Raw genomic sequence first — 21,388 nt, 5'->3', positions numbered from 1 at the left:
TCAGTGATCTGAATCCAATTATCTTAATTAAAAAAAGGAAGCAACATAAAGCCTTCTGGCTTGATGGCCTATCCACTGGCCTGAAGCCCAGCAGGTACATCTAGTGAATAACACTGCTCCACAGCTTCTGCACAGGGCAGTGTCTACTGAAGTGGCTGCAGCCCAATCCCAGGTGTCCACGCAGAAATAAATGAGTTGTACTCCCTAAGGAGAGGAGGCTGCTGGGCAGGGGTTACTGCAAGAGGGATGGGGCTGCTGCAGCTGGCTCAGCCAGCTCTGGCCTAAGCACGGCCTGTGAGCTAATGTGAATTCCTTGGCTCAAAGCAAACACCTGAATTCTTTGGAAACCACAGGAATCCAGCACAGAAATGGTGAATATCCCAGAGGAGCCAGTATCAATTAGGAAGCCAGGCTACTGAAGGAAGGGTGTCACAAGGCTGAGTGGTGTGAGCTCAAGTGGCAGCACAGCAGCTAGTGGCAGGTGCTGCAAAGCCCAGAGGTCTAACCCCGGAGCAAACACTTGTGTCCCACTGGAAAGTCTCCCCAAGCTGCTGCTCCTTGGGCCTTTTGCAAGAATGTTTGGGTTTCAGCTCAGTTTTACTTCTTTTTCTCTAATTTATTTTTCAAATTCAGTGTAAATCTGAATGACAAATTCTTGATGGTCTACAACCCTTCCAGCTATTAAAGCTCAGAAACAGGGCTGTATAAACATGGTTTAGGAGAAAAAGCAGTCTATCAAGAAGTCTCCCCAAAACAAGGAGCCATTTCATTATGAATTCCCCACACTATGTGTCGAGCCCTCATCATGCCTGCAGGCACCAAGCAGAGAGGTCCACCAGGCTCCACTCTGTCCCACATAGAAGGAGGGGAAGTTAGACAGGAGAGAGAACTAGCAAAACAGGCAAGGCTCACAAACAGCACAAGCTATTCCTGGCCTGTGCTCTCTTCAGCTGTACTTCAGGCACGAGTCAGGCTTGTTATTCTCTACTTACATGAATGCCCCTCCAAAAAACAGCATAATCCACCAATTCAGCAGTTGGCTCTAAATAAAGCCTTGGGACTCCCACATAACTGGGCTTGGTGAGTCACCTTCAAAAGCATGTCAAAGTTTATAATTAAGGCTGTAGTTTATTAACAATGTACCTCTTATTCAAACTACGATATAAAAGGTATGTCAATAAATATATTACATCGCCTGTTTTGGAAATCTCAGATAAATAAAACTACCAAAATTTTTAATGTATGAGCGGATGACAGTTATACCCTGGACCAAGTTTGCCATGACCTATACCTATACCAAACCTATACCTTCAATGCAAAGGTCCCAGCTACAATTCTCCAGGCTACGATCACAGACAACCAATCTAGATTATAACTGTCCTTTCCAGTACAAAGTTACTAAATATCTGCCAATTTAACAGATGTATGGCAGCACACTCTGTATACTTTTTTTTAATATGTACTAGAAAAGTGTTCAACACACTTTTCAATCCAACAGGAGGATCTTAAGTCACCCAGTGCTGCTTTATGTCTTACACACAGCTTCACAGCTTCAGTCGTTTCAAGCCTCAAGTAAGAGAAAAAAATTCCCACCCCACTGCACTCCCTCCAAACAGATCACTGAATACCTCCAAACTAATCTATTAGCAGTGTTCCTTCTAGAGGGCCACCAGGCACAAAATATGCAACGAGTTTTAACAGAGTTCAAGGGAGGCATGGCTAGAAAAGTTGTATTGTATTGTATTGTAACAAAAAGATAAAAACCGAGCACTTTCACTGATACCACTCAATAACTCTCCAAAAGTCTGACTGTTCAACTTGAGGCTTTGTCCCCTTATACAGCTTATTCTACATGGAGTGGGGTGGAAATAGCTAGAAAAGGAACCTACTCAACATCGGTGCTTCCTAAGTTCTCCTTAGTACTCTTTTATAGGAAAACAGAAAAAAACCCAACAAAACAAACAAAAAACCAAAACAAAACAAAAAACCCACACAAACAAAGGAGAAAAAAACCAAAAACAAAACAAAACCCCAAAAAACATGACAAGAACTTTGAAGTCATTATCTTCCTAAAAAACTGCATTAAAAAAATAATAATAAAAAAGAGAGAACTTTGGCCAGGGCAAGCCAAATAGTTATTTAGTACTTCCAACACAGCAGCTGAAGGCTTTGTTACACACATCTGGCCCTCCTACATCCTTCAGATGAAACCTGGAAAATTAAACAGAAGGTACAAAAATATTGGATCCAGAATCTCTTACTTCTCCTCAGCTCTGAAGCCTCAAATTCCATTCTAGATCATGGCATGACAAGTCTAGCTGTGCCAGAAGAAACAAGGCCTAAGGAAATATCTAGTCAAACATCACAAATGTTTGTTATACTAAGTCTGTTCGTTGTAAGATCATGCCATCTTATGGTTTCCTCATAGCACTCCTTTTCTGGTAGAGGCCACCAAGTTTACTGAAACAGTCAGGTTCCTCTTGGAATATGCAAAGTATAACACTAGAGAGGAACATAACCTTTCAGACAGACTAAGAAAATGGAAAAAAAAAATTAAAACACCAAGCTAGGCTCACCCTTACTATACTTCAGAGACTATCTGCCTTCAGAAAGCAAATTCACAACATGGAAGTCACCATAGTGCACCACGAGCACGAGCTGAGATTCCAAAACAAGACTGCTTTGTTCTGCTGGTATTTTTCACTTTAGATTGTTTCTACACCATCTTTGATTACAGACTCTGACATTACCTCCCATATCTCTGCTAGAAATTGTTTCTGCCTACTCTTAAGCAGCATGGTTGTTCTTTTTTTCTTAAGCAAAGCACTAAAAACAGCTTCTATTTCCCAAGGTTAAAACATTTTCCTCCCCCTGCAGAGCTAAACTTTTGTCCCAGCTTTAAAACAAAGCATTACACTATGTGAGGCAATACAGTGCTCTCTCCCAGCACGTAACTCACACTGTAAAATGAATGGCAAAACAGCTAAATAGGAAGCCATAATCCAGTAACTCCAGGTTCTTTACCTCTCACCAACTGAGTCTGCAAATGCAGGGTATGGGGAAAACGCAAATTGCTACAACTAAAGACCACTAGTGCCATCTGGAGGCCACACAGAACAGCCCAGCTAAAGTTTTATCAGCCTCTGCTCACCTTGAGCCTCGTCCTCCAAAGAAAGCTTGCCAGCACTTGCAGCATGAACATACCAGCTGCTCAGCCACAGTAGATGTGAAAAGCTTAAGGTACTGGTTGCAATAAACGTACAGCTACCATGTGAAAGCATTCAACTACAAGTCCTTAGCCACAGCTGACACTTCAGCTGAAACTGCTCAGTGGTCAGTTGAATTTTAGTAACAGAACCAGAGCTACTCTCCAGAGCCCAGAGTTATCTCTCTTGGGAGAGAGACAACTACTCATAATTTAATTTCCTCTACACCTCTTCCATAGTTGCACTGGTAGAGTACTATACCACAAAGCAGCATTAAGATACTTAGTGCTACATGTAGTCTCCATATACTATCCACCTCTCACAGAAAGCTGAAGGATGGGATGCAGTTCGAAAGAAAGGAAAACTTTAGTAAGTAATGCTCTGGTGTCCTGTAGATATATGTTCCACTTGTCATGTGTGTCAACACCATGTGCACCAGATTTGATTACAGTTTAAACAAATGCAATCAAAACACACAAAACCGCTAAGGATTTCAGAACACTGAAAAGTGATTTGCAAGTATTGCTGCCAGAGGGGAATTGAGAAGACGAGCATGGAAGACTGAGAGTCTAGAATTGTTGAGACTGGTGTTTCTGAATATATATCATATGCACTTCCACACTCTTACCCTCAAGCAAAACATATTACTCTACTGCCAAAAATGCACACTTATCCTCAGAGTAGAATACTTGTCTTTATACAGATGAATTTTCCAGAAATTCCTTTGTTACAAGATCAGCAGAACCACCTTTAAGATATTAATGATGGTGCAAATCCTGTTTTTAAAGGCCTGCTATGTACTGCCCATTATGAGAACATGCTGGAATTCTACACTACCTTGTTTCTCTCTTCACTTTCCATAAACATGCAATATTAGCAGCTAACAATTTACCTGCCAGTTCCCAAGAGAAATGTCTTGCATGACTGGCATGTTTAAGGCTCCCTTTCTAAAGTGAACACAGTTGTTAAGAATTCCACTTATGAAGATGAGCTTCCTCTTTCTGCCTCCTTTTACGGAAAAATGTGTTCATGTTATCTTTGCAGGCAGAGGCACATCACAACACACCCGAAGGGCGTTCAACAATTTAATAGATATTTCTTGTGGGATCATTATTTATGTATTCTTCGGGATTCATTATCTTCTTGGAGATATTATTATCCAAAGATAATTTGGATTCAGCACCTACCCAAGTCAGAGCCATGTCAGGCATGAACCCTAGAGATATTCCAAATACATCAGATGTGCTTGTAAGAAAGATACAGCATTACTTAAAATAATTGCTGAAGACAGTTGTGTGGTGTTCCTTTCTCAAACATCACTACAGTTAAAACTCTGATCTGTTCGGAATTCAGAGGGGTGATTGCTTCAAATCCATTACTTACTACAGACAAATATTTTGCTAAACTTCTGGGACAAAGAAAAATAGGTATTTTTGGTAGACAAGTATTGATTCTAGGGAATCTTAAATGTCCTTTCATGACTTACATGCAAAGGAAAATTGTTATCTTGAAGGGTGAAAACAGTGAACTAGCCTAAAACCACATAGTAGATACTGCAGAAAATACAAATGCTGACTTAAAATTAAGAAGAGTCATTGAAATAAATGAGTCACTAAGCTCATTCATTAACACATCTCCAACTACTTTTTTTTTAGGATAAATTTCAGAACACTTGGATTCCCTTCTCCTCGGAGAACTGAGAAGAGGCACAAAGGTATCAACAATCCCAAGTTTCAAGAAGAACTCAGCACTAAGAATGAACATGCCAATGACAACCTGTTTGGCCATTCAACCCTTGACAGTTGAAAACTTGCTTTATTAATTATATATTGAAAAAAATAAAATCCCTCACTGAAGATCCTATAGTCTGTATGAAGAAACCTGATGGGACACAGCATGATGAAGTACCATCTATTTAAACTCTTCAGAATTCCCTAACTGGCATTTTCCTCATTTTACTATTGTTTCAGGAGTAGAGAGGCAATCCAAGGAATGTCTGGATCACCAAGCGCAGGTACGCTGAAAAACAAAGACTTCTCTCATACCTGGCCAATCCCTCCTCGTAGAGATAGACAACAAGTGGATCATAGGATGTCACCAGAACATAGAGACGCACATCGAACTTGAAATCTGAAATACAGTTGTCAACGAGTCAGTGACTGCAAATATCTTTCAGACATCATAACTAGTTGAGGAATTTCAACAGACTCTGAGAGCAATAAACTATTATCTACTGCTGAATAGGTGGCTGAAGCTATCGAAGTTGAAAAGCTTCCAGGTTTTAATGAATTATCTAACTACATTTGTCTAATGCTAGACCAAGCTAGACCACTCAATTATTCAACTAAACTCCTGCAAAGGTTGCAGCGATCCTCAGATGCAGGGTTGGGGAAAGGGAGAAAAGCAATTCCTAAATACACTCACCATCTATGAGCAAGGGATTGCTGATGTAACGAGACACCAAAATGTTGTCTTCCACTACAATTTGATTTGGCTGCAGAAGAACAGAGATTTTAAGAGTGAAAAAACAGGAGATGTAAAGTGTAAGAAGAAATTAGATCAAATCCACCATTTTTTCCTGCCTTTCCCTCCTAAAGCCACCCTGTACCAATAACGATGTCCGAGGAAGGAAGAAATAAAACCAAAATGAAAAAACGTAACTGTCAGTCACAACACATTTAAGGTCATTAGATCCTAAAGAGAAGTCTAGGAATGATTACATTGCCAAAAAAACCTGCTCATTGAATTTTCCAGTAAAATACTCAGAGTACCAGAGATTTAACAGCCACATAGCAATGACGTAAAGAAAAAAAAGAAAAAAAAACATATCTAAGAAGTAACTGTTATTCTGTTTGTTTCTCAAGGGTTTAACCAAACACATGGAGGTTTAGAAGACCCAGGATGGAGTATGCAACTACAGTCAGTGAGGAAGTCACAAGTGAAGAAAATGACTCAACTTGTGATCTTTATAACTGCATCCTGGGCTGGTATCCAACTTTTCTGCCGACCTTCTACTGAGTATCAGTTCACAGCAGGAGCTCCTGCTGTACCCAAAAGAAGCTACGCTTGTAGGTAAGAACAGAAAGCTCCAACTATGACAAATACACATCACAAAGTTATGGGATCTGTTGAAAAAGATTTTACTTTTTGCTGTATGCAAGGCTCTCTTGTAATCAGTTTCTTGCACAACACTTTCTTGTCTTTAGTTTGCGAAAGAGGCAAGAGAATCACAAGATTCTACCTTTATTCAATTTTGAATCTATTCAGTCACAACACCAACATCACGAGCAAAAAACCTAAGCATATAAAATGCTTATACAGAATGTGAGATAACAAGCTCAGTTTTCCTTAGAATATCACACAAAAGTGACACACTCTTCTATATAGATCAGGGAAATGCAAAGGTTTGTTATTTGTTTGGAGGGGTTATAGCTGTTTTCAAAAACTTTTGTAATGAGATTCTGAAAGACTCTTTTAATGGCATCACACTGAAGGAAACTGGCCTGTAGGCCAAACTAGCTGCAGTGCTTCTCAAACAGAAATACACAAAGGGATACTGGTCTCAGAAGGGTATTTTCTCCAGGTCATGGCCAACTGCCACGTGAGCCTGAGCTCATTCCTCCCTTTCAAGCAAAGAAAAAACTGAGCATAGCTCTGGAAATACTTACCTCATAGACTTGGCAAATTGCTCCCATATTTTATGGGAAATGATCCAAGTAGAGAACAGATGAGGCAGCATGACCCCCTGAGTGCAGGGAAGGCTAAAGGGGTTTGAATGAGTGAAAATGAAATGACTCAACAGTCATTTTGCTGTTGAGCATATTTATTGGAATCCCCTCATGTGTTTGGCTCCAGTTCAGATATATTTGTTACCTATGACAACTTAACTCCCTACGAAGCCCACAAAGAGCGAAAGACATTAAAACCTGTACAATGATTTCAAAGAAGTACCCCAATTACACCTCAGGCAGGACACACTGGCCTTTAGATAACATAGCTTTAATAGTGATACACTTCCTGCTCTATCAAGGTTCATTTAAACTCGTCTTTTCCATGGGGAAGTGGGAGACAACAGGTCTCTTTGAGGACTGTTTAGGTCACGCAGGGAAACAACTAAGGAGAGTTCTGGAAATCTCCACAAGGTCAGCCCACTGTCAGCCACAAAGAGAGCATGAAGCAGCACAGCCTCCCAAACTGTCTCAGGGAGTATAAACTTGCTCCGAATAAGCTAAGACTTGAAGGTAGATTGCAAGATGAGCAGAGCATAAAAAGAGATAGACAGCTTCTGGTTACACGGCACAAGCCCAGACATGCCTTCCAAGCTGTTCAGGGCTGTTGAACTGCTCACCAATATATGGCTGAAATTGAGAGTAAGGCCAGTGTCCAGTTAGATGCCTCCATACCTCTTGCCTAGAACCCAACATAGTTTTGAGGACAGTGCTACTGAAGAGCAGTCTTTTTAGTGAACACTTACATTATTTATCAGGTAGACACCTCGACCTCTGGAAGAGGCCACAGGCTTCACTATCCATGGGCCTCTGTCCTTAGAAAAGGTATCTGGTTAAAAGAAAACAGCACAAGTCTGCAACATTTTCTGTTTTGCTTATTAACAGGGGAGCAAGAATCAAGACTGTTGCCTATGGTAAACGCTTTAGGGAACTCCACAAGGAGATCAAAGTCTGCTTTTTTGATGTCCTACTTCACCCCTCTGGAATCACTGCAATTATTACAGCCCGTCCCTAAAGCCCCCCCTGTTGCTTTGATAGATCGTTCTTCGGCACTATGCCTCCTTTTGGCACTTCTCACTTCAGTACTCCCAGGCATTAGGCAGGGATATTGTGAAGCTGATCATCAACAATACTGTGCACACATAAACTCCTCCATTTTGGAGTCTTAAGCCTACATCAGCTTTCTGAAAACCTACACAGGCATGGAGTAAACAGAAGATTAGAAATTATGTAAAGAAATCATATGGACCTTTTCTACTCACTTCCCAGCTTCCTCTAATTTTGTTGCCTTAACCACTGGCATGATCAAAAAGTTAGGATATTAAAAATAATTCCCTTCCCCCCACACCCCATTATTTCGTTTTATGTCTGGGCGTCACCAGCCCTTCACTTACTACAGAAGTCCTGGTACTCTGTCGGGAGGATAAAGGTCTGAGGTAAGATATGGAATGTCTTGAACCCATGGGCCAGCTGCATTCGACAGATGTTCTTGTACAGTCTGTCCTTTCGTGTCAGTTCATATGACCTGGAGTCCCAAAACAAGAGACTGAATCTATTTTTTCCCCCGACATTATAGCGACTCTTTGTCCTAGTTACTGAAGTATCTGCAGCATTGTCAGATGTCTAAACCCTAAACTGCAACTACTCTCAAGCTTTACTGCCTCTGTCTTATGGTTGTATTAATATCGTTTGTGGCACTTCTTGCAATTCCCAAGACAGAGTGAAGCACAGCAATCTGTTATAATGGTGGTTACAAACTTTAGCTGGGGACATAGGACTATCCCTCTAACTAAAAACCAGAAGTAACAAATAATTTATCATCAAATAAAGAGAATAAAATTAAAAATCCAATATTTGGGCTCCAGACAAGCATTTTAATTCATATACTATTTCCCAAAAATCCCAAAGACCATTAAGAATGATGACAGCATGTGGCACTAGCCCAGTCTGTTGGGATTTTACAGCACCATGTATACTCTATTTCTGGGAGGTATCTATGTTCAGATTTTTGCAAATCACCACAGAGATGTTCAACAAAACATGGTATCAAGGCCTTACCTAGGGAAATGGTTGACTTTCTGAACATCTGTAAGGGAACGCAGCAAGCAGGGCTTCAAGTGTGATCCTGTCCACATGAGATTATAATCACTGCTATTAGGGTGAACCTAAAAAGCAACATAAAAAACACCACACAGAAAAACATCAAACTAATGAAAAGCAACACCTTTGTCCCTAGATCTACAAAGCCAAAGCAACTCTAGTTTATGACAGTCTTCTCTACTGTCTCTGATATAAGGGCAAGTCCAGCCAGACTGCTGCCCTAAGCCATTCCCATGGCAGGAAATAACCATGTCAAATTTTTCTAAACGAAGTTGTGAGACTGTTATTTTTCACAGACAGTTTAAACACAGTTTGTAAAGCATTTTAAATCTCTTCAGGAAACTTGTCACATCAATTCCTTAAGTTGCTGTTATTTTGAAAAAAAATCAACCCTACGCATCCCTCAAATTGTTGTTAGCTGCATACAGGACATTCTTTAGAGCAAGACAGGCACTAGAAGAAAAGTGTGAAATTCTACGTGAACACTTCAGAGAGCTTGTAAAGCCTGAGAAATTAAATCCTTTGTATCTTCCCAAGGGTGTGACACTTTAAAAGCAAAAAGAGAAAAAACATATGACCAAACTTCAGCATTCCTTTTCCCCTATTTTTGAAGGCTTAAGACAAATGGGTTCTCCTTTGAGAGAGCAAAAAGACATCTTTTCAGTCTGACTAGCAGAGTACATTGAAAGACAAAATCAAAAACCTCAAGGGGGGCCACAACAACTTCCTGGTTCTAACCCTGCAGACTTAAAACAAATAAACAAATCCGCAAAAAATCCAAAAACATTATCATTACCTCCCAGCCCAGCACAAAATCAGGTCAGAAGTTCCTTGCACTCACCTCATGGAATCCATGGGCGCTCAGAATGCTCCGAACCAGCCGGCTATCTGTTCGCACGATCTTATAAGACATGTGGAAGCGCTCTGTAAAGAAGCAAAGAGACACGGGATTAGAGTCCACACATGGAAGAATAAACCAAACTCACTCATGCTACCAAAGAAAAGGATTCAGACAGTACAGCTGCACTTAATTCACAGAGAGTAGCAGCACATAACAGGCAAAGGGAGATAGGAAATGCCAACATCAGCATCAGTGAACTGACTCACATCAATCCTTAGCTATAATATAGTAGCATCACAGAACCCCAACATATAATGCACAGGACAGCCTAACAAATACCCAGATTTTATCTTTTAAACATTCCATTATACAGACTGCTTTATAACACTCCAAACACGATTTCAGCTTTCTTCTCTATTCAATATTGGTATTCTTAGCTAAAAGTAGTGTCTAATGCCCCTCATTGACATGGCTAGTTTATGTGATCACTTTTTAGATCCTGAAAACCCAAAATAAAGCACTGAATTTTTGTTTACATCTCATTCACCTGTACCAATCTTCCAACAAATAAGCGTAAATACAGCAAGAAATAAAGTAAATAGTACAAGGAAATAAAAAGATAAACTCACTATGCAAGTAGAAAGTCATAAAAACAAAGGCAGTAAGTAGCCCTGGAGGTATAAGATAAACCAAAAGCAAGTAGCAAGACTAGAGGTCAGTTGTACTATAAAAGGATGTGGCAATCTACAAAAGAGTTCAAAGACAGTGGAGAAAGAAACTGCAATGCTAGAATACAGAACTGCCTAAAAAAGGCAGCTTACAAATTGACTCAAACTGAGAATAAAAGGATGAAGATTCGATTTAACTTCAGGAAATACGTTCTTTCAACAAAAGTAAGTCAGAAAAGTAAGAAGTAGCATAATCAGGAACGAAATAAAGCTGGAAGAAATTTAACAAGTTGCACTATTCAGCAGTAAACTTGTTAAACCATGTGAGAAAAAGTAGAAGAGACCCTACGCTCCAGTAAAAATGAGTTACAATTACCATCAGCTTCTGGCACCATCCAAGTATGTTTTTAACTCACATGAAAAGGATCAGGAGTTTCCACATATAAATCACCTTCTCCACCCCTTACCCCAATGAGCCAGAAGCATTTCTGCTTGGATAGGATAATAGAAACAAAAGCACCAATTACCTAAGAAAGGAAAAAACGAGAAGAAAGAAGTGTCAGCAGCTTCACAGAAAGAAGCTAAGTAGATTTTAGCTTTCCTCCAAGTCAGCACATCCAGAACAAGCTCCCAGCTGTACACACCCACAAGTACTAACTTTTCAAATCCAAAGTGACTGTTTATAACAATCCAGCCTCATTAGAGGCTCTCCATTATCTGACACTAGACAGGTTTGGTCTCCCAACTCAAGTGCTGCCAGCAACCATTTTGTTAATGGCCTTCTCAGGGCTGTGAGGCTATAGACTCAGAGATTTGTTACTACAGATTATCATTGTTCAGCTGTGGGGCTGACTGCTTTATTTCCCAGTGAAATGCTCTCAAAACTCACTACAATGATTGATTTTAAGGTCTTAGCTATAGTGAATTTGTATTCTGGTCTTAAGCTCTAGCATGGCCTCCGAGTTCAATTTGCAAGCAGCCAGTTCCAACTCAAAACACATCAGGGCCCAGTGGAAGGACACTTATCATAGTCTAAAGACACTAAAAGCATTCACCAACAGATTAAGCACTTCTGAATGTCACAGTGGTCAGAGACTAGAGAAGAATCTAATTTCTTTCCTATCATGTCCTCTTCCCACCACAAAGTGAAGGGAGCATCAGGTAAGAGACTTTTACCTCATGCCTTCAAACCAAAAGCTGGCATAGAGTAGCACCCACCTCCAATTAGACGGAGGTAGCTGTCCTTAGTCAGAATGGCTTCAGCATGAAACACCAAGACAGGGACCCGCCTGCAGCCACCACCGGTCCACTTGATACATGGATGATCCCTGAAAATACACGACAGTCAGTATAAGCAACTGCTGAGCCTCATACCTACAGCAGTTAGTTACAATAATGACACAGCAATTCTCCATATTTACTCACCTAGCCTGTGGACAGCACAAAAGCAAACATGCTGAGGAAAATAGTGGAAGATTAGTGAGAAGGACTGTAAAGATACCTAAGTGACTTACAGCTTGGGTATAGAAAAATACATATGACATTCTAACTGTTGTCTATCTTTGTGTGTTTCACAAGTAGGCCATCTGAAGTCAGATAGCACAGCACTGCAATAGACCTCAAGGCACTCTATCAAACATGCTTGAGATTCCTGCCCTGCGGTGGGAAAGGTAAAAGCACAGTGGCAAAATACACCTGCAAGAATCCCTGAAAAAGAGATGCAAGCAGCAGCTTCCGTGATCCTCTAGGAAGGACCAAGCTCCACAGTGCCTTCCTCTCTGCTTGCACACCTCTGATGCTGCTTTGGGAATCCCCCGGTGAGCAAGGCAGCAAAGAAATTTAGTCTTGGCATTTTGGCCAGAGTTTTGTGGTTGCAATGGCTAAATGCCAGGCACCCACTAAAGCTGCTCCATCATTCCCTTCCACAGCTGGACAGGTGAGAAAAAATTTACCACAAGACTCATGAGTTACGGGCAAAGAGGGATCACTCACCCATTACAGTCACAGGCAAGAGTGTGCTTGTGGAAAACAGGTTTTTGATTTGTGGAAACTAATTGAACTTACTATCAATCAAAATCAGAGCAGGATAATGAGAAGTAAATCAAATATTAAAAACACCTTCCCCCACTCCTCCCTCCTTCCTGAGCTTAACTTTATTCCTGAATCTTTACCCCCTTCCCCTCAGCAGTGCAGGGAGATGTGGAATGGGGGTTACAGACAGTTTATCATATGCTGTTTCTTCCATTGCTTCCTCCTCAAGCAGAGTCCACACCCTGCTCCAGCATGGGGTCCCTCCCACAGCAGAGTCCTCCACAAACTTCTCCAATGTGAAACCTGACCATGGGCTATAGTTCTTCATGAACTGCTCCAGCGTGTGTCCCTCTCCACAGGGTGTAGTACTAAAAGAAAAGGCTGCTCCAGCATGGAGCATGGGTCCCCCATGGGGTTACAAATCTGCTCCAGGGTAGCCTCCTCTCTCCATAGGTCTGGAGGTCCCTCCCAGGAGCCTGTTCCAGAGCGCGCTTTCCATGGGATCCTAACCTTCTTTTGGGTATACACCTGCTTCAGTGTGGGGCTCCTCCACGAGCTGTAGGTGGATCTCTGCACCCCCACAGATTTTCATGGACTTCAGGGGCATAGCTACTTCTCCACAGGCTGCAGGGAATCCCATCTCTGGCAACTGGAGCACCTCCTTGGCCTCCAACCTAGGTGGCTGCAGAGCTCTTCTTGTCACATATTCCCACTCCTCTCTTCTCTGAGCACTATTACCCCCATGCAATAACTTTTTTTTCTCCTCATAGATATGTTATCACAGTGTCATCATTGCTGGGCTCCATCTTGACCAGTGGTGGGCCCATATTGGAGCACTGGCTCTGTCAGACATGGAGGAAGCTTCTGGCAGCTTTTCACAGAACCCAGCCCTGTAGCCCTCCCACTACTAAAACCTGGCCACACAAATGCAATACAGCACCTTTGGTACTTGGCTATAAAGGGTATCTTCCAGATCACCCTCTTTATGAGTTGGTCTTGCCAGTCTGAGTTCTGTTTAATCCTGTTTAGTCCTGTATTTATTTTAGTGGGTACAATTTTGGAGAGGCCTCATGAGCTTTCACTGCCACAGTTCTCTGAATTTATAGCCTGAAAACAAGATCTATAATTCATGATAAACCACAATTGCTGGTATCCACACAACCAGACCTTGCAATGCAGGTTCCAGGCTCCAGTTTTAGAACTGCAGGTCAGCACAGTCTGCCTGGCTATAATACTGGAGTCTGAAGTGCACAAAAAAAGCACTAATGCTGAGTTTAACAGATCAGAACAGACTTGGCTCAACACAATGGATAAAGCTGTGTATTCTTCCCTTTTAATTCCTGTCAGATACCGTGGAATGCAAAGCCAGAATTCAAGAACGATGCCCCCCAGTGCACAACGTAAGCTACAGGCTCTGAGATGCAGCGATCAGTTCTGTACAAAACAAGACTACACTGGGAAATACCACCTCCTCAGAGGAATTAAGGACACACCAATAAAATTAAGACCTGTTATATCAAATTCAAGGATCACACAAAGAAAAGCTATCATCCTCCAAGTAAAACTCGGGCTTTTCATTACTGCTACAAAAGGAAATTAAAAACATGAAAAAGTTAACAGAAAACAAAGACTGAGGGGTTGGAGAGACATCTCTACACTAACAAGAAGAAATACAAAGACTAACAGAGATATACAAAACTATTTGTCTATAGAATATGAAAGATCATCGTCTGCCAAAGGTTTGGAGAAGCTACACAAGACAAAACACAGCTCTGACACTCAGAACAAAGGAACAGAGATAGAAGGGCAACTTTCTGATGCTAGGACAGGGGCTCTTAAGGGCAGCCTTGGTCCTCTTAATGAAGTTAATATCATTATCACCCAGACAAGTTAACTTCACATCACTCCCACCTCCTTCTACTACCTCTAAAAATAATTAAAAAAAAAAAAATTACAACTGTGGTGTAATTAGATATTCAGACTGGAAGGGACCCAAGAAGCTTCCAGAATTTACAGTACAGGCCAGAGCCTTATGTAAGTGGAAAATGAGCTGAGGCAACAGGACAAGAGTTTATACTAAGCTTGTCCTGAGGATTTGCAGCAAGGCTCAATCCTCCAGGTGACAGTCATTCATTCCTAGCATGACCCCTGGTCACTTGATGCAGACATACTGATACAGTTACATACTACTTGAAGTTAGTTCTGGACCTTTCCATCCATGAGGATCTAGCAAATCCAAGCCAACCACTTGCTATCAAGCAACATTTTACTAAATGTCTTTTGTCACTGTAGTCTGCAGCTGGGCACTCAGTCACAATGTGCATCCAAATAAGCCCTAACAGGACACACTGAAGTAAGTCCAGGCGAAACAGAAGTGATTATGCTATGGGAAAGAATAAGGGAGCAATTTCTTCACAAGTAAAGCTAAAAAAAGTTACTACACAAAGCTGGAACAAACATTATGACTTGTTACTAGTAAGGAATATGAAGTCTAAGTAGTTATCAGTTATAAGACAGTTTTCTAAAAATGACAGAAAATATCATATATCAATCTACTGTACAGCAGATTTCTAACTTCTGCAGCAGTAAAAGCTAAAAAAACCAAATCACACATACACAAAAAACCCACCAAAAAACCCCACACATGCTAAAAAAAAAAAAAGGAAAATAAAAAAGGGTAAGATATCAGCAAAATGTTCCCATTTTAAGAACATGACAGAAAGAAATCCATGAAACTATGGGCTTCAGAGCAGCCAAAGAAAAGCTGCACATCCAACCCTGATGAATGTGGTGGTCTTTTAGGCTGCAGATGGAAGTACCCTGCCCACAGGCTTGAGGCCCAAACAAATCATCTTCCCTTCATACGTAGGAGAGTAAGAGGGTAAGGAATTCATCTGTCTTTTCAAACTACTACAGATCCACCAGAAAACACAGGGACATAGAAACAGTTCGGAGAATTTTTTTTCTACTTACTCCAGTCCATCTAAAGCATCTTCTTCCTCCTCTGCGGATGAGCCAGTTTCCTCCAGATCTTTTGCCATCCTAACTGGCATTTCCTCTGGGAGATTTCATAGAGCCCAATCCTAGTTGCAAGAGCAGTTACCTGCAATAAGGATTAAAAGCAGGAATAAATAGCTAAGCAGGACAGCGAGAGGTATCAGGTAACTACCACCTCCAGCCAGTACATATTTCTCCCAGGACTATCAACAAGTCTGTTAAACATCTGTGATCTGTCAAACATCACCTCCGAGCCACGAGAGCACAGAAAGAAGCATCACCTTCCAGCAGATTATTCCGCACCTGCCCGTGAGAGCCACTCGGGCGCTCACCGGTAACGCGCGTCCCTGCCCCGCCCTGCTTCGCCTCGAGCCGCAGACCCACGCCACGCCAGCCCAGTCCCAACGGGAAACGCCCGCCAAGCCCGCCGCGCCGCCCGGGGCCAGCCGGACACCGTAACGCCTCCACTGGCGCAGGAGCGGCCCTCCGGCCCGGCCTACCCCGCGCCAGGCCAAGCACGGCGACCTCCAGCGGCCCCAGACGAAGCAAGAACGGCGGGGAGCACCTAAGGCAGCGGGTCCCCGTGCTAGCCGTACCTGCTCCCGCGGCGGCCGGGCCGCGCCGGGGCGGGCGCACAAAGGCAACCCCGGCCCCTCCCGCCGCTTCCCCGTTACTACAACAACCGACGGGCGGCGGCCCCGCCCCGGCGTGCAGGCGCCCCCGCCGCCTCACTGCGCAAGCGCATCCGACTCCGTCCCCTGCCGGCGCTCCCACCTACTCCCGCGAGGTGGGCGGGGACGGGAGCGGGGCCGCCTCCCGCGCGGCGAGGGACCCGATTGGCGGGAGGAGGTGTTACGTCACGTGGCGCGCGCATGGAGCGGCGCGCAGCGGCCAATCGCAGCGCTGGGTGGGGGTGCGGGCGGGGCTCCGGTACCGCCGCGGGAGCGCCGCCGGTAACGGGCGGGGACTCAGCCTGGGCCTGGCAGGCGCGTTCGAGCCGGGAGGATGAGCCGGTTCCTGAACGTGCTGCGCAGCTGGCTGGTGATGGTGTCGGTCATCGCCGCCGGGAATACCCTGCAGAGCTTCCGCGATCACGGCTTCCTCTCAGAGAAGCTGTACACCGCCAGCCCCGGCCTCGGTAAGGGCCGTGCCGGTCGCCCTAGCGCCTGGAGGTCCCCTTCCAGCCGTGAGCCTTGGGCTCTCCTCGGGCTCCCACTTCTGGGGCCCGGGAGCTGCCCACTGCCCCGGCGTGCGCCTCCGCGGTGGGACTTGCGGTGGCAGGCAGGGCCGTGCGTGACCTCCATGTGCTCGCTCCTTCTTTACACAGTGAATGGGCTCCAGGCTCGGACCTTCGGCGTCTGGACCCTGTTGTCATCAGTGATCCGCTGCCTCTGCGCAATCGACATCCGTAACAGGACGTATGTAAAGCAGCACCCGAGAAATCGATTGGTTTGTTTGCTAGACACAGCCTGAGCTTAGGGGGCGGCACAGAGGAGGTGGGGAATCAAAAGCTGTTCCTGAACTTTCTATAGTGTTGACAGCATTCCCCTGAAGAAGTTAAAATAGCAGTGTGTGATAGCTGCTGCCCTGTTCCTCCTCTGTGGGGATGGTGTGCATGTTTGATTTCTGTTCTTAGCTCAGTCAGAAACCGGCAGATCTGAGAACCTCTTACTGTCACCAATTTCTGAGCTCCAGCTTGGAAAGTGTTTTCTGAATAGTGTTGCTTCTCTGTTAATTAATCAATTGCTAATGCTGTGGTATGACTATGACTCATGCTCAATACTTCTTTTACTATGACAGCTCAGCTAAAGACTGGGACAGTTTTAGATGCCCAGTGGTCTTAACTGGTTGCTTTCTTTCCTACACTCTTACCTGCTGCTGACAACAAGGGGCAGCTTGGTGCTGAGTGGGAGACACACCATTTCTCCCTGTGCTAACAGACGTGTTTCTGAGAGGGGTTCCAAGCAAGCTGATTTGAGGTCTGTGCTAGACAAAGCCTTTACTGGAGGTTGCTAAAATGCTTTTGTTACTGCTTCACCGTAGCAGAAGTCCCTGTTTACCTGGCAGTATGTGCAGTATCCTGGCGTGAATTGCCTAGGCTTATCTGAGGTAGGGAGGTGCAGGGACTAAACAATATGTTTTCAGGGGGTGGTGGCAATGCCAGTTACCAAGAATCAGTTGTTTCTTTGAGGAATTTTGCCTCTTTTTTCTTGCAAAAATCTTGCATCTTTTGAACCTGCTCTCTTGTCAACAGCTGTACCCATAGAGGGTAGCAGAGCACAGGTGGGAAGACATTGGGTGATGCAGCCTGAAGTCAGCCAACTCCTGTCACTCTAGTTCTCTGCTAATCCAGCTCTCACCTTCTTTTTGCATGTGCACGTATTTCACTGGTGCTCTACTCATGCTCTCCCCTCTTCACCTTCCTTCAGGCCAGATAATGCCTGTGACTTTGAATGCACCATTGAACATGCTGCCCCATTCTCCTCTCAGCTGTTGCTCAGGGGGATTTTGCACCTCACTAGGAAAGGGGCGAAGTCCTCTCTGTGCTGCCAGTGAGAGCAGATGGGGCAGCATGCAGGTTTGCCTTTTTTACACTCAGCCATATTCATGCCCATTGTATGATACAATAACCTGCTTTTTTTCTGCTCTTCAACAGCCTCTATCACATCACACTCTTTACCTTCTTTTTGGCCCTTGCTCACTTCCTCTCTGAGGTCTTCATATACCACACTGCAGCCTTGACAATTGGAGTTATGGCACCCCTTATGGTAGCAAGTAAGTAGAGCTCTGCTTCCTCCCCCTGCATAGTCTCCTTGGAGCTATGACACCCCAGAAAAATTCCCCATGCAGCTATGGGCTGAGGGGATGCCTCATCTCTTGTCCAGCATTTTCTACACAACTCATCCTGTATCTCTATCACAGGTTTCTCTATTATGGGGATGTTGATTGGGCTGCAGTACCTGGAGGTAGAAGCGCTATCACAAAACAAGAAGAAAAACTGAAGTTGAGGGCTTTTTGTAGGTTGGCGTCATCTGCTACCTTCACTGCCAGACTTCCACAAGAGCTCAGCTGAACTCCAGGACAGCAGTCCTACTGGTGGGTCAATGTTGGACTCTGTCAATCACTGTCATTATTAAGTTGTTTTTGTCTTGTGCAGGCAACATTTCAACTGACTGATGTCAAAGACCAAGTCCCAGAGAAGTTTGTATCAAAGCTTATGCAAGGCAGTTGGTGACTGACTCCCTGGGTAGCAGGCAAAGTCTCTGGCATGCCCAGAACACTAAGGACTGCTCTCCCACTGTACTTGCACAGTGTACTGGACAGAACTGTCCAGGATTTGTTGAACACTTTGGACCAGAAAGAGAGAACAGGTGCTACCCCTAGCACTGCTGTGTAATTTGCATGTGTGTGTTTCCCAGGGACCATTTCTAATAAATGACAAAAAACTGCAGTGGGCTATGTTTGTCTCTCTGCTACACAGCAGTGGGTTGAAGATCAGAGCCAACAGCAGTTTCCACTGTGTTGCAGAATACATCATCTCTCTTTACAGCAAACCTACCTTTCCCTAACTCCTTGCCACAAAGTTCCAGGTCTGGCTGCTCACATAACACACATGAAAAGGGCTGTTGACACTCTTCTGCAGCATGCTGGTGACAGCAAACTCAAACTATGCATCTGTGAGCGAGGATGGAGCTTCCTGTGTAGCGAGTTATAAATACTGAAGGTGGAGAAAATAGGAACAAGTGCCTTAGACCTAGAGAAAATAATGCCCAAAACGTAAGTGGGCAGCACACAGAATGCAGAAAAAAGCCAGCAGGAACTAGCTGGAAAGACAATTCACATACAGAAGACAGAGAAAACAAAGAGAGGAAAAGAACACAGCAATAGCACTGGGCAGAAAGATGCTTTTTCTACTCTGCAGAACATTTCAGGCTATTAAATGAGCCACATATAGATCCTTTTCAACCATTTAATATGAATGTATCAGGTTTCATTGTACAGTTGTATATTAATGTTAATAAAATAATTAAATCATTAAATTGTTTAAAATTCAGTAATTTAATTAATTTTCATATTAATAAATTCATATTTTAATTAATTACTATAATATTTTTAAAATTAATTGATTGAATAGTTAAGATATTAAATATGTTAATATTTTACATTGACATTTCTCTTGAAAATCATTTTAAACCCTCATCCTCAATCCCAAACAGTGGCCAGGGGGTCTACCTATCAAAGATAGGACTTCAGTCATAGAATATGCTGAATTAGAAGGAATTTATCAGGATCACAGTCCAACTCCTGGCCCTGCACACCATGTGAATCACACCATGCCTGAGAATGTTGTCTAAGAACTTCATGAACTCAAGACAGTCTGTATCAAAATGTATATTAAAAAAAAAAATTAAAATTTCACCAAAAAAATGTTTTGTCAAAAAATAGTTTGTCAGAGAGGAGTATTTTTAACCATTTGACCTCACTACACCTTTTGTACCCTGCCTCAAATAAAACATAAGTAACTGCATGATTTAAGGTGTATAAGGACACTTGATGTCTCCATCAGGGGAGGGATGTTGGAAAGGATGGAGAAGTGATAAAAGGATCTACAGTTGTGTTTAGAAAATAAACAGCATATAGATGGGCAGTGTCTATAAGACACAAATGCTGGCAAGTGGGTACCTTTTCCTGTTCTCTATTATGAAGTGGGAAGCTTCCACACTGGAGCAAAGCTGGATTTCCATCATACCCCTCTCTGGCTGTGAAGAGCAACACAGCTTTGGCTGGTTTTCTCAGTATAACACTTCACAAGAAGTTTGTATGTAATGTTGAAACATGTAAAAGGCACTTTCTTGTTAAGAAGGAAGACGAAGTCCTCAGCCCAGGGAAACTGGTTTGACTCACTTTTGTGCTAATGTAGTGATAAGCTAGATTTATATTGCAGAACTAGTCCTTGTCTCGAGCTAGGAGGAGACATATTGGCAGTCTCTTAATTACTCCTAATATGTATGAACATGAGGGCAACCCCAGTGAATTCTGAGCAGAAGTTTATCCAGATTAAGAGTGCTTCATCTAGAGAAGCCAAATAGTAAAAGAGCTGGCAGCAGCTGGTGCCCTGCTTTGCACTTGCTGGTAATGTACTGAGGCCTCTACTACCACCTGTGCAACATAGAGCATCATGGGAACCAGGGCAGAGCAATCCCTAGATTGCTCTGATTCCCTAGAGCCAGCTCTTCCAGGGCTGCTCACAGAGTAGGTGTGGCTGCCTTTCACGTCACAGCTACGTGCAAGGTGCCACTGTCATGCTCAGGATTAGGCTGGTACCTTGGCTTTTCTCAGCATGTCCTTTTTCCAAGCATACATGGTGGGACTGGGGGGACACAGCAGATTTCCCCAATTTTTCCTCCCAAACACCAAAACAGCAAGATGCAACGAAAACTCATGAAAAACAGCACCCCTCTTGTTTTGCTCATTCACATTCTCCACAAGCAGTTCACAGGGCTCCTGTCCTGAGGTTGCCCCACCCCCATGGGGTACATGTCACAGGATGATGCAGGTAGAAAAGATAGGAATGGGGGGGGGGGGGGGGGGCTGTATCTCTCAGCTTTGCCACCCCTTCATTTCACAGCTGTGATTCCTCAAGGACTATGGGAATAGTGTAGGCTTCTGGCGACACTTTCTGCAAGTCAGAGAAAAACAATATGGTTAGAATCCTGGCTGGCCAGACCCAGGCTTCAGAGACGTCAGCTGGCCAGAGCCTGGGTAGTTCACAGCTCCCTGCTAGTGCAGAAATCCCCTATAAGAATCACCATCCTC

The 21,388-nt window shown here is 43.5% G+C and overlaps 3 protein-coding genes across 6 annotated transcripts in view; 1 reads left to right on the top strand and 2 right to left on the bottom strand.

Moving 5' to 3' along the window:
- Positions 1-16,320, bottom strand: part of TTLL5 (tubulin tyrosine ligase like 5) — a 125,886-nt gene extending 109,566 nt beyond the window's left edge. Inside the window, exons 1-9 of one of the 4 annotated variants that reach the window (XM_058842924.1) lie at positions 16,168-16,320; positions 15,548-15,677; positions 11,762-11,871; positions 9,876-9,958; positions 8,993-9,099; positions 8,329-8,459; positions 7,681-7,763; positions 5,631-5,700; positions 5,252-5,336 (exon numbers count right to left, since the gene is read on the bottom strand). In XM_058842924.1, the coding sequence (XP_058698907.1) occupies positions 5,252-5,336; positions 5,631-5,700; positions 7,681-7,763; positions 8,329-8,459; positions 8,993-9,099; positions 9,876-9,958; positions 11,762-11,871; positions 15,548-15,627 (749 nt within the window). In that variant the 5' untranslated portion in view covers positions 15,628-15,677; positions 16,168-16,320. Of the gene's footprint in view, positions 1-5,251; positions 5,337-5,630; positions 5,701-7,680; positions 7,764-8,328; positions 8,460-8,992; positions 9,100-9,875; positions 9,959-11,761; positions 11,872-15,547; positions 15,678-15,874; positions 15,894-16,167 lie in introns of those variants that run through there. The other 3 variants (XM_058842907.1, XM_058842916.1, XM_058842933.1) reach the window with 3 other exon arrangements.
- Positions 16,321-16,493: 173 nt separating this feature from the next.
- ERG28 (ergosterol biosynthesis 28 homolog) lies at positions 16,494-19,022 on the top strand. The gene is made up of 4 exons (XM_058842954.1): positions 16,494-16,709; positions 16,899-16,989; positions 18,228-18,346; positions 18,494-19,022. The coding sequence occupies exons 1-4, from the start codon at positions 16,577-16,579 to the stop codon at positions 18,571-18,573; spliced, it is 423 nt and encodes a 140-aa protein (XP_058698937.1). The 5' UTR covers positions 16,494-16,576; the 3' UTR covers positions 18,574-19,022.
- A 143-nt stretch (positions 19,023-19,165) lies between these two features.
- The window catches only part of FLVCR2 (FLVCR choline and putative heme transporter 2), a 34,518-nt gene continuing 32,295 nt past the window's right edge, over positions 19,166-21,388 (bottom strand). Inside the window, exon 10 of the mRNA XM_058842942.1 lies at positions 19,166-21,251. Coding sequence (XP_058698925.1) covers positions 21,195-21,251 — 57 coding nt within the window. The 3' untranslated portion in view covers positions 19,166-21,194. The remainder of the gene's footprint in view (positions 21,252-21,388) is intronic.

This window comes from Poecile atricapillus, chromosome 1, assembly GCF_030490865.1.
Source record: "Poecile atricapillus isolate bPoeAtr1 chromosome 1, bPoeAtr1.hap1, whole genome shotgun sequence".
NCBI lineage: Eukaryota > Metazoa > Chordata > Aves > Passeriformes > Paridae > Poecile > Poecile atricapillus.
This window is presented reverse-complemented; position numbering and strand designations above follow the sequence as displayed.

Excerpts from the sequence above, each read along its gene's own strand:
- ERG28 (XM_058842954.1), top strand. The coding sequence starts at position 16,577 with ATGAGCCGGTTCCTGAACGTGCTGCGCAGCTGGCTGGTGATGGTGTCG. Across the intron at positions 16,710-16,898 it reads CACCGCCAGCCCCGGCCTCG|TGAATGGGCTCCAGGCTCGG; the intron begins GTAAGGGCCGTG and ends TTCTTTACACAG. Across the intron at positions 18,347-18,493 it reads GGCACCCCTTATGGTAGCAA|GTTTCTCTATTATGGGGATG; the intron begins GTAAGTAGAGCT and ends TCTCTATCACAG.